Source organism: Anoplopoma fimbria, chromosome 7 (genome assembly GCF_027596085.1).
Source record: "Anoplopoma fimbria isolate UVic2021 breed Golden Eagle Sablefish chromosome 7, Afim_UVic_2022, whole genome shotgun sequence".
In the NCBI taxonomy this organism is placed as follows: Eukaryota; Metazoa; Chordata; class Actinopteri; order Perciformes; family Anoplopomatidae; genus Anoplopoma; species Anoplopoma fimbria.
In genome coordinates, this window is record NC_072455.1 from 12,108,332 (window position 1) to 12,124,359 (window position 16,028).

The 16,028-nt window shown below is 38.5% G+C and overlaps 1 protein-coding gene across 2 annotated transcripts; it reads right to left on the reverse strand.

The window, feature by feature from the left end:
* Positions 1–1,460: 1,460 nt before the first annotated feature.
* On the reverse strand, positions 1,461–15,341 carry ap1s1 (adaptor related protein complex 1 subunit sigma 1). Of its 2 annotated transcripts, XM_054601246.1 has the most exons (6): positions 15,165–15,341; positions 9,655–9,833; positions 6,146–6,254; positions 5,849–5,986; positions 4,433–4,494; positions 1,461–3,198 (listed from the first exon to the last, which is right to left on the reverse strand). In XM_054601246.1, exons 1-5 carry the CDS (start codon positions 15,165–15,167, stop codon positions 4,447–4,449), a joined length of 477 nt encoding a protein of 158 aa, XP_054457221.1. In that variant the 5' UTR covers positions 15,168–15,341; the 3' UTR covers positions 1,461–3,198; positions 4,433–4,446. The 2 variants fall into 2 exon arrangements, with proteins under 2 accessions (XP_054457221.1, XP_054457220.1); XM_054601245.1 differs by having other exon boundaries at positions 1,461–4,494.
* Between the last annotated feature and the right edge of the window lie 687 nt (positions 15,342–16,028).

The window sequence follows — 16,028 nt, forward strand, 5'->3', positions numbered from 1 at the left end:
CGTGTTTTATGTCGTAGAACAAAACGTTAAAACGTTAAAATATTGTGTTAACCACAGATCTTATTTCAGGGACCTAACCAAAAACCCATTGACTTCAAGACAGGGAACAGGAAGTGCAAAAATGCTAACGTGTTTTAGGACTTTTCCTGCAGCCAAACTAAATGTTCGAGACAGTTGGGGAGGACAGCTGAACAGCTAGAAACATGTTCAAACAACATAAAGTATTTCTGTTTAGAGCACACAAGACATTTTGGGGCCACAGGAATAAATACATATTTCAATTCTTAGATTTAAATTAAAAGTGTGAAGAAAGGGCAAGACTTAAAATAAAGATTTCTAATCTCAGAACTCAAATAGTTCAACCCTAATGCTGCTCCACACACATCTGGTGTGTACGTCCATGTGCTCTTCTTTTTCCATTTGTTCCACTACACGCTGACACAGAAAAACATCAGACATCACACGGTGAGCCCTTACTCTTAAACACAGACTGACATTCAGAGTTCAGCAGAGGGAAACAAAGGCCTGCTGTGTACAGACAGCAGCGCTGCAGATGAACTGACTTCTTCAGTCAGGATGAGGCTGAATGTCCTGCAGCCAATGTCCTCTGCCTTTTCTACATTCGTCCACAAGGTTTACATACAGGTCATTTGAGGATATAGTACTTCTTCGAGAACGTAGTGTTACAGTTCAATATTTACTAAGGAGTTCTCCATCTACGCAAATAAGCAAGCAACATGATCAGCCGGTCATGTGAGGTCCCAGGAGAGAACACAAAAAAGAACGAGTGAGGTCCTGAGAGGACATTGTAGAACTTAGATCCCTGTATAATGAAACATGAATACATTGAGGCATTAAAAAAGGAAGTTTTTACTCCATAGGGTTATCTAAGATTGGAAAATGTAACAAAAACCTATTATGCGGCAAAGAAATTAATATTGTTGTGGCTCTTAAGAAATTATTTTCCAAAAATGTCTGTTTCAGCTGCGTAAAATACTAATTCATACAATTTCCTTAAGGTACCATATCACCCGGCCCTGATCAACAGTGTATGGGGCGTTAAAGGGATAGTTCTGATTGTTTGCAAAGAGTATGTGGTACAGTCAGTGTATTACTACAGTAGATAGCGTTTGAAGGAACAGACAGGGGGACAGTTTGGGAGTATAGTAATGTACTGCTGTGCATGTAGTTTAGACACCTAAAAAAAGCAGTGTAAGGGTACGCTATATTTAGAATATTTTCACCTCCCAACCTTGCTGTCTGACAGCCCTTTATGCAGAGAACTGAAGCCGTTATATCCATCTATGCTTTCTTCAAAGCCGCCAGACTCCAATCACTAAAACAGTCATTGTACCTTGCAAAACACAGGACTTGCTGGTGTGCTGCTGTCTCGATCAGTTTATTTGTGTCATTGTGTGAGTTTGGTGTTTTAAAAAAAAAAAAAAAAAAAAAAAGGGGTAAATTCGGATTCACCAAAGTCACACAATAACACAAACTAACAAAAAAAACTAACTTACTGAGGCAGTGTTAGACCAGCAAGTCCAGAGGGAAAATTACTGTTTCGGTTAATGTAGTCTTGTGGCTTTGAAGAGAGCATAGACAATGGGTGGCTTCAGTTCCTCTTCATAAGGGCATGTCCCACAGCAAGGTTGAGCGGTGAAAATATTCTAAATATAACATGCACTTAAACTGATAATGAATTTTTTTAGGTGTCCAAAATACATCTACAGCAGAACATTACTTTTCTCCTGTGCTGGTATTCCTGTCTGTTTCTCTAAACTCCCTATCCTGTAGTAATACACTGACTATGGATAAGTACCTCATACAAGCACACTTCAAAAAAACAGAACTATCCTATGAATAGAAAACTGCATGGTCACTTAGTTAGAAACAATAGGATTTCATGAATGTTAATTTCAATTAATGGTTCTATTTGTTTATATATGATGAATGGTCAATTATGAGCTTTTGTACAAACCATTCATCTGATTGCAAAGATGTTTATAGTACAGCTAACATACTCATCCCTATCCACGTTTTTATGAGGTTTTATGACGTAAACATATCATGCATAACACCAGTACCGCACGCGCACACGCACACACACACACAAGATACCAGCGGTGTAACAGTTCACATATCCTGTATTATTGTTGCGAGTAGAGTTGGGCTCTGATGTCTTTGCCTGTATTCAATCTAGCTGCAGAATATTTTGTCTTTGTAGTTTAAGTTCAGGTCTTCTAGTATTTGGACCAAGACTATAATTGAAAATAAGGTTTGCAAAGTAGGTGAACGACCTATGACATATCAATATTGGGTTTTGATTTTTTTTTTTTTAAACTTTTGTTACAAATGAAATCTGATGGACAGGAAAAGGTTTTGGATTCAATGAGTAGAATTCAGACTCTATAAGGAGAGCATAAGTCCAACATGTTTTTGAATTTGTGTCGATCGACCTAAAAGCTGAGGTAGGCTCCTCCATGGTTACGGTGAACTGTTACACCCCTAAAGGATACGTTCAAAAGCTGCTTGCAGGCATACTACTGTTTAAGAAATGCACTTTGCTTTAATAAATAAGACAGTTGAACCAACTTAAAAGGTAGAGCGTTTAAATGTGATCCTGCTCTGTTCCTTTACCTCTTTCCATCCTAAGTTAGCATTTCGAACTATAGACAGCAGTAACAACCACTCACTCAAAATGTTAAAACGTAAAAAAAAAAAAAAAAAAAAAAAAAAAAAAAAAGCATGTATGGGAGAAAAAGTTATACTTGTCTTAAATTCGTTTTTTACTAATATCCTTGGAACTTCAACCCAGTCCTAACATGTCGCACCAGGAAGTAGAACCAGCAACACAAGTCCCAACCCGACAGTTCCTTCTCGTTGCGTCTCTTCGGTTGCTTCCTGCCGTCTGGAAGAAAACTAAGTGGCGTGATTCTCAGTTGCACTTCGTTGAATTGCATAACACAGACTTGACATTTCCATCTCGTCTGGTACATCAGTCCACTTGCGGCACACAGGCATGGCTCATATGTAAACGAGTTATTTGAGGCGGTGATGCATTCTCAATTGTCTTTGGTTCATTATTCACAACACACTTCATCCCCCCGGACCCGTCGCGTTCCGTGAGATGGGCCGATCGCAGATAGAGGAGTGAATTCCAACCAGCACAACTCTGCCTTTATGAGAAGGTCTGTAGAACTGTTTTAAAACATCAAGTGTAGATCAAAAAACTGTAACAATATAGGGATAGAGATGTGAGGATTAAGTAGTATAACAACATCTAGAGAGAGGAGCCAGAGACTAAAGGACCATTCGGTTTTCTTACAACCTACGTGGTAGTTACGACGGACAAAACTACGAAAATACGACCCAAGTTTGTCATTAATCAAAATGACCCTCTACACACAGAGAGGACATGTGTCTCCATGTTGATTACACACTGCAGTGGAGGAACAGACATTTGCTTTGTGTTTTTCACCTGCACATTGTGCGTTATTGTCCTTGTTTTAAGTTATAATGCACAGAACCAATAGGTATGATGGCAAATGCTATGAAGACAGGATTGTTTATAACCAAATTTTACTTCAAAAGGTCTGGTGGTATTCTATACTTTTCTGATTGTCACCAAATCTCACATGCAGCCCCAAAACCAACAATCAATGTATTCCACTATCAGGTGTTATGGCATTTCAGAAGTTCTCTTAAAATCCGATTGAAAACTGAATGGAAACACGGCTACTGGTGCTATTGGTGACATGTCCCTTCATTACCATTAAGAGACACACTGTAGTCTATGCACTATTTCCTCTTGTAGCCAGCTGTTTTTTTCGCCTTTTCTTTATGAAACTATATATATATATATATATATATATATATATCTGTGAGCCGTTTTTATATACGAATGCCTTCAGTAGGAACCAATGGGCTTGGAAATGAGTGTCACATTGGTAGTTTTGGTCTTTGCATGTGAATTGTTGAAAAAACTATATATATATAAAGGAACATCAGAGTTATTATTTAAGAGACCCCCCCCCCCAGTACCCAAATCCCAGACTTGGTCTCAGTCCACATTCAGTACCTCTAACCTTCACACCAAGGTTCTGACTGTTCACCTACTTTCTTCGCAGCGAAGTATAAACTTGAGGTGGACTCCATCTCACCATTAAAAACCTGAACCCCCCCCTCCCCCTGCTGCCACACACAAGTTAAACCATCTCCATTTCCTGTTCCCCAAGCTCAGGTCTCACACACACACATAAACACACAAACACAGACCTAAAGGATCTGACGCAGGGATCGTCCATTCTTAACCGAGTCTCTCCCCCCAGTTAAACGCTGTACATCAGTCCCCCAGAGCCAAAGATCCAAGCATGTTCATCCCAGATTCTGCCCCGCCCCCCCCTCTCATCCTTTAGTATCTAAAGTCTCTCACAAGCCTGCTGTGTACTACGCCAAGCCCATCTCCTCCAGCACACTCCTGGGAGACTCGTCCTCCTGTAAAGGGAGACAGAGAGACAGAAGAATGGATAAAAAACGGTTTATAGGAATAATAACACACATCAACATGTCATGGGGCGGCCATCTCTGAGAGTTCCAGACAGTAACGCTTTCTATTAAAGCCCTGTCCATAACACATTATAAACATACTTATAATGCGTGATAATCTGCTTATAGGGCTGTATAATTATAGTTATTGGCAGATATTCATAATGATTTATAACAATAATTATGATTTAATTATATTTTTCACTTTATATAATGTGTTATTACATAAAACCCAAAGAGGGTCTGAAAACTAAATGTTGCCAGTTTTTATTTATTATTATGACCAAATAGTTCCAGGAACTAATAAACTAGGAGGAACTAAAATAAGAAAATTAGGTCCTGTTTGTGTTTCCACCTGTGGAACTGAAAACAGACAATTTAGATCCGGACTCAAAGAAAATTAATAATATTTTAATAATTTTTACACACAAGGAAACAACACCATGAGTTATTCTTTGTGTTGTGACTCTAATGTTCGAATAAATAAGGCCGACCCTCTTGGTAGGCCGATCACAATAACTTATTTTGTTGGACTATTTATTGTCCCAGAAATAATTGTGATAATAAATATTATTGTAAATTTAGGAAAAAAATACTGAAATACTGATAATATAATAGCATAAATATGTAAGTACAGTTTTGAATAAAACAATACACTTTTTATACTTAATACTATTCAGACATTGGAATTAGAATGTGAAAAAATACAAAGATTATAATAAATACATTAAACAAAGAATAAATAAAATAGACTCTCAGGTTCTGTTAACAATGAAATGTCAAAATGTACAATGTCTACATAATGCTCATATATTGTATGATAGGGGGATAATGTTTAATGACATCTCACGTCCATATATTGTACTAAAAGACGATAATATTAAATGACCAAAGTCATGTCCATATATCATACAATAAGTCCCTAACGTAAAAATGATTTAGGTCATGTTCATATATGATACGATAAGTTGTAACTTAAAGATGATCAAGGTCACTTTGCATATATCATAAAATAAGATGGTAACGTAAAAATGATCTGAGGTTTGTGTTTGACTAAACGGTGACAATCAACAGCAAACCATGCACTGCAGAATTCCTGGGCCAGAAATTACCAACGTCAGAGTTATTGAGGACCGGCTGCAGGCAATCATTTTAAATTTTCAGTATTCTCTAGTAGAAACGCAGGTTCCTGAGATCCTAACATTTTAGTGAGAACCAGCCAACTGACACAGAACTGAATCCCAATTCCCCCTAACCCTCCTTGGTGGAGGCGGAGGGTGAAACCATAAAAAGCCAAGGTTACCTCCTGAAGAAGGTCGGCTTGTTCAATGGCTTTGAGGACGCTCTTCTTAGACGTATCCTGTATCTCTCCTCCCATCAGGAACTCATCTAGAATGAAGTAGGCTTTCTCAAAGTTAAAGATGATGTCCAGTTCACACACCTGCACAAACAAACACAAGTCAGTAATGCTTTCTACAGCAGAGGAATTCCTCTCATCCCCTTGGGGGGGGGGAGAGAACAACCTCTCATTTAACTTTGAAACCTTGGTTTAGTTTGTGAAATCACCTCCAGAGAGAGAGGAAACACATCTATGACTTACACTGCCAAAGTACTTATCCAGAAGCTCTACGAAGCGGTGGATGACTTCAAGTGTGATCAGCTCATTATCCTGCTCTTCAATTGCACAACAGAAATACAGGCTGGCGTACCTGTAGGAATACACAAATAAATGTAATAATATGAACAATGTAATAACATCTTACAATTAATTTCAATGTCACCATTTTACAACTTTAACCCTTTCACGGTGTGTTTTCAGTTCATGAAAGTAAATTGTAACATTATTGGTCGCCTTAAAATGCCTTCAGCATTTAGTTGTATTTAGCTCCACCTTCTCGTGTCACTTCTGGTCAAAAGATAGCAACGGCCAAAAGACCAAGACCCTTGATGGCTAAAAAACAAGACAGCAAAGGCAAAACAAATCAAGACGGCGACGACCAAAAGACCAAGAAGGTGACGGCTAAAAAAAACATGGACTGCGATGGCCAAAAACCAAGGCGGCGATGGACAAAAACCAAGAAGACAACTGCCAAAAACCAAGAATACGATGGCCAAAATCCAACATGTTAACTGCAAAAACCAAGATGGCGACAGTCAAAAACCAAGATGGACACAGCCAAGAACAAGTCAACTGCAAAAACCAAGAAGTCTACTGCAAAAACCAAGGTGGTGACAGCCAAAAACAAGAAGTTGACGGCCAAAACCCAAGATGGTGACGGCTAAAAACAAGAAGATGACGGTAAAAAAACCTAGTTGGCAACGGCTGCAGTCTTCCAAACTGCAGTCCACAAAACAATAGGTGATTCAATTAAATTCAGTTTATTTTGTATAGCCCAAAATCACAAATTTCTCTCAGAGGGTTTTACAATCTGTACACATGCAACATCCTCTGTCCCGGAACCCTCACATCGGCACAGGAAAAACTCCAGGATGGACAGAAGTCAATAGATGTCATGTGCACAGAATGAACAGCATAACAGAGATACAACACATTCAATGTATATGACATAAATTATTAATATAATCACAGTAGTAAGCAGAATAACGAGTGATGTCACGGTGACTGCGTCCACTTCTTATATACAGTCCTTGGTCGAAAAACTAACATCTGAATGTTAATATAATACTGAAAGTTTTTGAGTCCTCTGATAGATAGAAGAAGTTCATTCTCAGCCAAAAACAGCAAGTTTACAACCCTCTATTTTTTGTTCTGCAGACGACATTTTTGATCGGTCTATAAAACATCCCAATATCCTAGAGCCGAAGGTGACTTTGTGAAATGTCTTATTTAGTCTAATCAACAATTTAAAACACAACATTTGATTTACTACAATGGAAAACCACGAAGCATAATTTCATATTTGAGAACCCTAAACCTTATTGATTATCATATATGATGCCGATTATGTTTCTATTGATCGAGTAGTGGACTAATTGTTGCAAATATACTCTCAAATCATATCTCATAACTTGGCAAGAGCCAATGTTTACATTCACTTTGCTGTGGAGTTCAGATTTGACATATTTCATTTAAAGAAATGCCAGGCTTACGCAAAAGGATTAACAGGAGGATTGTGATGAACAGCAGAGCTGCAGTGTTCCCTCAGTCCATCCCCACTGCAGGAAATCCCTCTGTGCTAAACTCATCACCCACCCACCTGCCCACACACAGGCACAGGCGGCTTTGCTTTGTTAGTCCACCTCTGCATTCTGCTGGCAGTAATGAGCCCTGACACACACTGATAGGAGTGTGTGTGTGTGTGTGTGTGTGTGTGTGTGTGTGTGTGTGTGTGTGTGTGTGTGTGTGTGTGTGTGTGTGTAGATCAGTGAGAGTGGAATGCTGGGTTTCACCATTTCCACCCACCTAAAATCTAATGCTGCTCAGCCCACATACAAACAGACATGAACTTTTATTGGTCTGTGGGAGGCGAACTCAAGTAAAGAGTGGACAGACTCAAACCAGAAAATCTGCTGCTTTCCTTAAGCCAATTTTTTTACTGTAAATTTCACTATAACTTTTACTGCTACATGTAAATTAATTCATCACCGATGTCAAATTGGTGCCAAGATCAAACCCAAAATAAAGGTATATAACATTTTTGTCTTGCGATACCTGTCTCAATATTTGGATACCAATATTGAAACAATACCACGGTGAAAACCTAAAAACTATTGATGAAAGACCATCAAACTTAAAAATCCTTGTTCTTTGTTTTTATTAATTAAAGAAACAGGAGTGAATTTGGTACCATCGTGTGTCATACCATGGACAGTATATAAGAAGTGGACATAGTCATTGGTTTGTGGACTGCCATTATGAAGCCTCGAGTTGGGCGATTTGGCCGTCGCCATCTTTGTTTTTTTGCAACCGATGAACGGACGTTACCATATTTGGAATGCAGAGGAGTGACAGAGATGCCATATACGTCTCTGGTAGGGACAGAGAACTGTCAATCACAGTAAGCCTGCCCTAAAGCATACTCCTCTTTCTATTCTATTTGACTCTAAATGGAGCATCATTTACTAAATGAACATCATGCTGCATTGAAGAAGACTTGAAACTAGAGATTGAGACCATAAACTCATGTTTACAATGTTTACTGAGGGAATAAATCAAGAGAGCAGTAGAGTCATTTTCTCATAGACTTCTATACAATCAGACTTCTTTTAGCAGCCGGAGGAGTCGCCCCCTGCTGGTCAGTAGAGATAATGCAAGTTTAAGACACTTCTACATTAACTTCACCCGGCAAGGTTTTCAGCTGATTCGCATTTTAATATCCAGCCAGTACTGGAGAAAGTCTTTATAGTCGACTCTATGTTATTATTCTATTACATCCATAAGTATAGGCAGGACTCTTAAGCCTTTTTGTCATATTTGATAGTGAATTGATCTATCAATCTATGGGTTTTGAACTGCTAACAAACTACACAATATATCTACTATGGCTCTGCATGATGTATAATGGACGTTTTTCAGTTTTTCCTGGACAAAACGAATAATCAAGAAAACTGGCAGCTTAAGTCTTAAAAATACATATACAATACATGTAGTTCCACAGTACTTTGTCATCCTTCCTCATTTATTAACTGTTTAATTATTTGGAACTTCAACAATCTTCTTAATGAAACTGGTTTTGGTGCTTATTGGCTCAATGGTGAATTAAAAATGATTTAATATCAAAACATATGTTTGGTGTATTTTTAATGAATATGTATTAATTAATATTTATAATTTAAATCCATGCATTATATGTATAGCCTGGGGTTCTAGGTTGAAGCTGATATTCAGACAGCCCGCTGTGTTAAATACACACTAGAGTGCACTCATATTTGATTTGCTTAATAATAATAATAATAATAATAATAATAATAATAATAATAATAATAATGAGGACTTGAGCAGTCACAGCATATTAACATGAATAATAATGAATAATATTAACACTCAGCCAATTAAATAAAAAGTGAACCACATTAAGTACATGGACACTGCTGGAAGACTCTTCTGACACATTTTGAGAGTTTATGATTTAGCCTTGTTTTTAATACCTTTTATAGACAATCTTGAGGTCCCTCCACTCCAGGAAGCTGCACATCTTTGGTTTGCGGGCGAGCACTATCTGCATCAGCTCCCTCACCATCTTCTTCTTGTCGCGCTCAGCGGTGGCTGTGTACCACTTCTGCAGTCGCAGCTTCCCCTGTCGGCTAAAAAGCAGCATGAACCGCATCTGCACACAGACAGGAAGGACACAATCCAAAGGAGGGAAAGGACAGAGACAGACGAGCATTAATGACGGGGGATTTAATATATGTTACATGCTACTGTATCTACCAATAAACGGAAAAAAAGAGATTAGTATTTTTGGTCCAATTAAGGAATTTTAAACAATAACAAGGACGTTATCTTTTATCATTGTCCACCGCATTAAAGAGCAGCTGATAATCAACTAGAGCAACCTGAATCAGAGAGTTGTTGATTCATAATAAGAGGTTTATCACATCAAGCCAGTGTTAGGGTTTGGTGATATGATATCCATTTAAGATTTTTGCCATAGTGATTACTTCGTGGGATTTTTCATTTAAAAATATATTTGGTTGTATTGGACATTTGCAGGCAGTTGATGAGCAGGACTAGTTTAGTACATATTGGATTTTTATTAAATTCTGCATCAAAGCAAATAAGTACTATACATTCTCAAATACCAGCCGGGGCCTTTATTTATCCCAACTGCAGAGGCCTTCTATTTGAGACAGAAAACAAGAGATGTCATACTCACCACTCTGCTGTTCCTTTTTTTAATACTAATACTGTTTCATTCACTTATTATTTCGACTCCACCGAAGACATTTTTTTCACATTAAAAGCCTTCCAGCAGCTCAAAGGGAATAATCCCTCCATTTTCTAACAAACTTTTAATGTGAAACAAAACATCTGCAGGAAGTGAATAACCCAAAAGCAGTAAAGAAAAAGTAATTGGAAAGAATGAGTAAAATAAAAGTCACAATGTATATCAATAGTGACAGCTAATGTTTATAAATAGTGGTTTTGCACTTATCATTTCAAGTATATTTTTTAATCAATGGCTTCAACAAACAACTTAACATTTGAAGGCAAATTCTTCAGTCCAACCTTCATCAAGTCTGTTTTAGTGAGTTTTACCCCTCATAGAAAACATCTCAAAGGAGACTAAATGTGTTAGTAAATGTGGCCTGTTTTCAAAGTTTTTTTTATCTCCTTTCAGGGTTAATTAGGATTTGGAGAATCAGTCGACACGTAGTCCACGTCCTATATTGTCATGGAAGACAAGTCTTCAGCAATCACATGACCTTCAAATTGCAGGTTGTAACCATTGAAAGTCTCATGCAGATGGAAGACTGAGGTTAAGTAGGCCAAGATGAAAACTAAGTAATCAAAACATTACGCAAGCGAATGGTTTATAATTAATAAAGTTATTGTTTACTTTATAGCCCATTTGACAGATGGACGCTCTCATTAACCCTGACATGCTAACACATTAGCTATTTATAAACCAGTGATTTTTTGGCACTGTGTGTGGCCAAAAACTGATTAATCTCTCTTAAATGATCAGATTTCTACACAGTTTGGTGTGATATGCTCTCCACACACTCACAAACATGAGCTGTAGCTACAGGGGAGCGTAAAGTGAACCCACATAAACTGGGTTCACTGGGCTTACTGTACAGGCACATTTCTATTCACAGGCAAATACCATGAATATCAACACACACTACAATGACCGATAAAACTCTACAGCTCACACAATCCTAACACAAATCTACTGTAGCACATACATTACACATACTTTACTTACATCTGCCACCAGTCTTTACCTCTGTATGTCTATGTGACAAAGAGACAGTGTGGGAGGTGTGGTTTCTGTTTGCTTTACTGAAGCAGTTTGGATGGAGCATATTTAAGTATTGTCTGACAAGCTTTCTTAAAACACGTCTGTTTGTTCAGTGCAAAGAAAACTTGTGTGTGTACTGAATTTACAGCTTCACAGCTGACCACTTATGGCCATAATGACAAACTGCTGGTAAGTCTGGTCTAAACACCTTATATTATATCTGATTGATGACTCAAAAAGCTGACAGCGCTTCACTGTAGCTGAATCCTGGAGGGTCCAGTTTCAGACATTGTAAAGGCGATCTGTTTTTAACAATGATATAACACAAAATTGTGTGCTGCTAACAGTCTGAAACTTGGCAACAAGACCGAATCCATCGAAATTACACAAAGTTCTATATCTTCTCTGAAAAACATTCATAGCAGAGTGCAAATGACATATACACACTCGCTTAATTAAAATACAGCCAAGAGATCTTGTTGTTTTGCCATCTTAAGTTACCGACATCGGAGTACATTTGCCAGCCACAGTTTTCATTACAGCCAGTGAAATTAAAAGGGCATTAGTGTGGCCATACAGTGTTCCAGTACATATGAAAAAAGCAGTGCTCCATAAAAATGGTTGCCAGGTTGTCACAGGCAACCATTTTTAGTAATTTGACAACCAATTCCTGACCTTAAATGGCCATCAGCGGCAACCGCTTCTTAACGTACAAAATATAGGGATTAAAAACGGTAAAACTGGAGATGCAATACAATTTTTTCGGACACGATAACGATAGCCATGCTTTGGGTATCAGGTGATAGCCAGTACCGATCCAATAACAGTGTTTAACTAATAATCTGTGTGCCTGACTGCGTGGAAGAGATTGGGATTATTATTTTATGTGCAAGGCCATTTTTAAAAACAAAATGTAAAAAACCCAAAACATATAGATATACAAATTTACTGAATTTATTATTAAAATAATAAATCCTCCAACTGCAACTTTGTACATTTTTTTTTATTTATTTTTTTTACAAATGAACAGGAATTACAATTCCATCATATACTGTATAAAGTACAACATATGTAGAATTTAACTGAATCAATCGGCCCCATTGTCTCCGATACGTGATCCAGCTATACAGTGGGGCAAAAAAGTATTTAGTCAGCCATCAATTGTGCAAGTTCTCCCACTTAAAAAGATGAGACGCCTGTAATTTTCATCATAGGTACACGAGTATGAGAGACAGAATGGGGGGAAAGAATCCAGGAAATCACATTGTAGGATTTTTAATGAATTAATTGGTAAATTCCTCGGTAAAATAAGTATTTGGTCACCTACAAACAAGCAAGATTTCTTGCTCTCACAGACCTGTAACTTCTTCTTTAAGAGGCTCCTCTGTCCTCCACTCGTTACCTGTATTAATGGCACCTGTTTGAACTTGTTATCAGTATAAAAGACACCTGTCCACAACCTCAAACAGTCACACTCCAAACTCCACTATGGCCAAGACCAAAGAGCTGTCAAAGGACACCAGAAACAAAATTGTAGACCTGCACCAGGCTGGGAAGACTGAATCTGCAATAGGTAAGCAGCTTGGTGTGAAGAAATCAACTGTGGGAGCAATTATTAGAAAATGGAAGACATACAAGACCACTGATAATCTCCCTCGATCTGGGGCTCCACGCAAGATCTCACCCCGTGGGGCCAAAATGATCACAAGAACGGTGAACAAAAATCCCAGAACCACACGGGGGGACCTAGTGAATGACCTGCAGAGAGCTGGGACCAAAGTAACAAAGGCTACCATCAGTAACACACTACGCCGCCAGGGACTCAAATCCTGCAGTGCCAGACGTGTCCCCCTGCTTAAACCAGTACATGTCCAGGCCCGTCTGAAGTTTGCTAGAGAGCATTTGGATGATCCAGAAGAGGATTGGGAGAATGTCATATGGTCAGATGAAACCAAAATAGAACTTTTTGGTAAAAACTCAACTCGTCGTGTTTGGAGGAGAAAGAATGCAGAGTTGCATCCAAAGAACACCATACCTACTGTGAAGCATGGGGGTGAAAACATCATGCTTTGGGGCTGTTTTTCTGCAAGGGGACCAGGACGACTGATCCGTGTAAAGGAAAGAATGAATGGGGCCATGTATCGTGAGATTTTGAGTGAAAACCTCCTTCCATCAGCAAGGGCATTGAAGATGAAACGTGGCTGGGTCTTTCAGCATGACAATGATCCCAAACACACCGCCCGGGCAACGAAGGAGTGGCTTCGTAAGAAGCATTTCAAGGTCCTGGAGTGGCCTAGCCAGTCTCCAGATCTCAACCCCATAGAAAATCTGTGGAGGGAGTTGAAAGTCCGTGTTGCCCAGCGACAGCCCCAAAACATCACTGCTCTAGAGGAGGTCTGCATGGAGGAATGGGCCAAAATACCAGCAACAGTGTGTGAAAAGTTTGTGAAGACTTACAGAAAACGTTTGACCTCTGTCATTGCCAACAAAGGGTATATAACAAAGTATTGAGATGAACTTTTGTTATTGACCAAATACTTATTTTCCACCATAATTTGCAAATATATTCTTTAAAAATCAGACAATGTGATTCTCATTTTGTCTCTCATAGTTTAGGTATACCTATGATGAAAATTACAGGCTTCTCTCATCTTTTTAAGTGGGAGAACTTGCACAATTGGTGGCTGACTAAATACTTTTTTGCCCCACTGTACGTGATCCCGATATCCAAAATATGTATCCATGCATCCCCAAGGAAAATGTACACCCTGCTATGAATCCATTTGGGATATTTGTTGCATTAGTGATATGTATATACTGCTGTTACAATCACGCTGAATGTGACAACGCTGCACGTGCATTGGTCTGTGACTTGGGTCACTTTCAGTCAATGGCAAAGCAAATAAAGTTGTTTGACTGTGGGGTGAGAAGTTTGAATAAGCCGTCAACAACACAAACAAATGTGTAAATTGACTCAACTGATAAAAGAAAACTACATGTAGTGTAATAAAAAAAAAGAAAGAAGGAAATTTGTAAAGTCTCGGGAGGCAAAGTATCACAGCAATTTCGACCAGGATGGAATATTATACTGCAAAGCGTGTACAACAGACACATGACATGTATACATTGAACAGTAATTATATAAAACATAAGGTAATTAAGAAACGTATTTTCAGTTTGTCAATTACAAGAACAATGATTAAAAAGGAAAATAGGACAAAGTACTCAACTAATAAATATATACTGTACATTATAATCCATTATTCAACCCACTGCTGTACATTCAAGCAGACAGGCTGTAAGAAAAAGCAGCTGAGTAACAGTCATCTAACTGTCACCTCCACTGTTGACACTAGCTAAACCCCGGGCCTAAACTCATTACCTGCGACGAGGACGCAACGGCAAGTATTCAAATTATCACAGTCTGTCATGTGATTTTAACATAGCTGACTGTTATTCAGATACAGCTAACATTACACAGGCCACAGACAAATTAAAAACCTTAAATGTGTTAGAAAGTAAATACTATTCTTCTGCTGTTGAACGGCCTGTTAGCTTGCAGGCTACGCTGACAGGAGCCAGGTGAAGGTAGCGCAGGTGGCCACTTCCTGAAACCATACACCTTGCTAGCATTAGCTTAGCACCTAGCTCTTGCCCTCACTTTAAAGCGAAGGAGAAGCAGTGACTTACCATGTCGTTTTGAGCTTTTTTAAAACTACGGGAAGGGAACAGACGAGCACTTCGTCCACGCCGACTGGTCCACTTAAACGAATACAACGCAGCTAACGTTGACAGAGCATGTCTGTGTCGGATACCGGGCTATAGGTAAGTGGAGCTGAGCTCGACCCATTCCCTGCTACGCCGAGCAGTTCCGCCTCTGGAACGCATGCGCAGTCTGGTCAGAGTGTAAATGCCCCGAGTGTCGCTTCTCAGGTAACAACTCGTCTCGTTGTGAATTTGGTAATTCCAGAACGACCGAGTTACATATTTACAATCTATATAATTCACTCAAATTATTCAACGCCATCTCACCCAAGCTTAGCGAGACAGTTGGGTTCTTTTGAGAAACTATCTCTGACAGCCCAATCTAAAACAATACTTGCATGTTGTTGTTTTTTCACATTTTCATATTTTCTGATATTTGTTACTCCAGGTTTGGTAGCTTGATCTCACAACCTTGCCAATATTTTGAAATATATATATATAATATATATGTTATCACGCTGTGGTGTGGACCCATACTCTCTTAAAAATGTGAAATTAATGTTAAATACTCAGCTGTGAATAATAATTTGTGTCTGAGTTTTTACACAAACAAAGTAATATAAACTTGTTCAAAATAATTTAAGATTAAACATATTTTTGAGGGGGACCCCTGTTTGAACAAATAATGTATTATAATTCACCTTGTGAAATATATATTGTACTGAAAGCTTTATATTCAACCAGGCATTCATTAAGTGTGTGTAAAGCATGGCCAGATCTACTGAACATCATGGAGTTTTAAAAATAGGGGAGCGGTGACTTTTTGCTGTTCAAACACAAGAGGTCAGC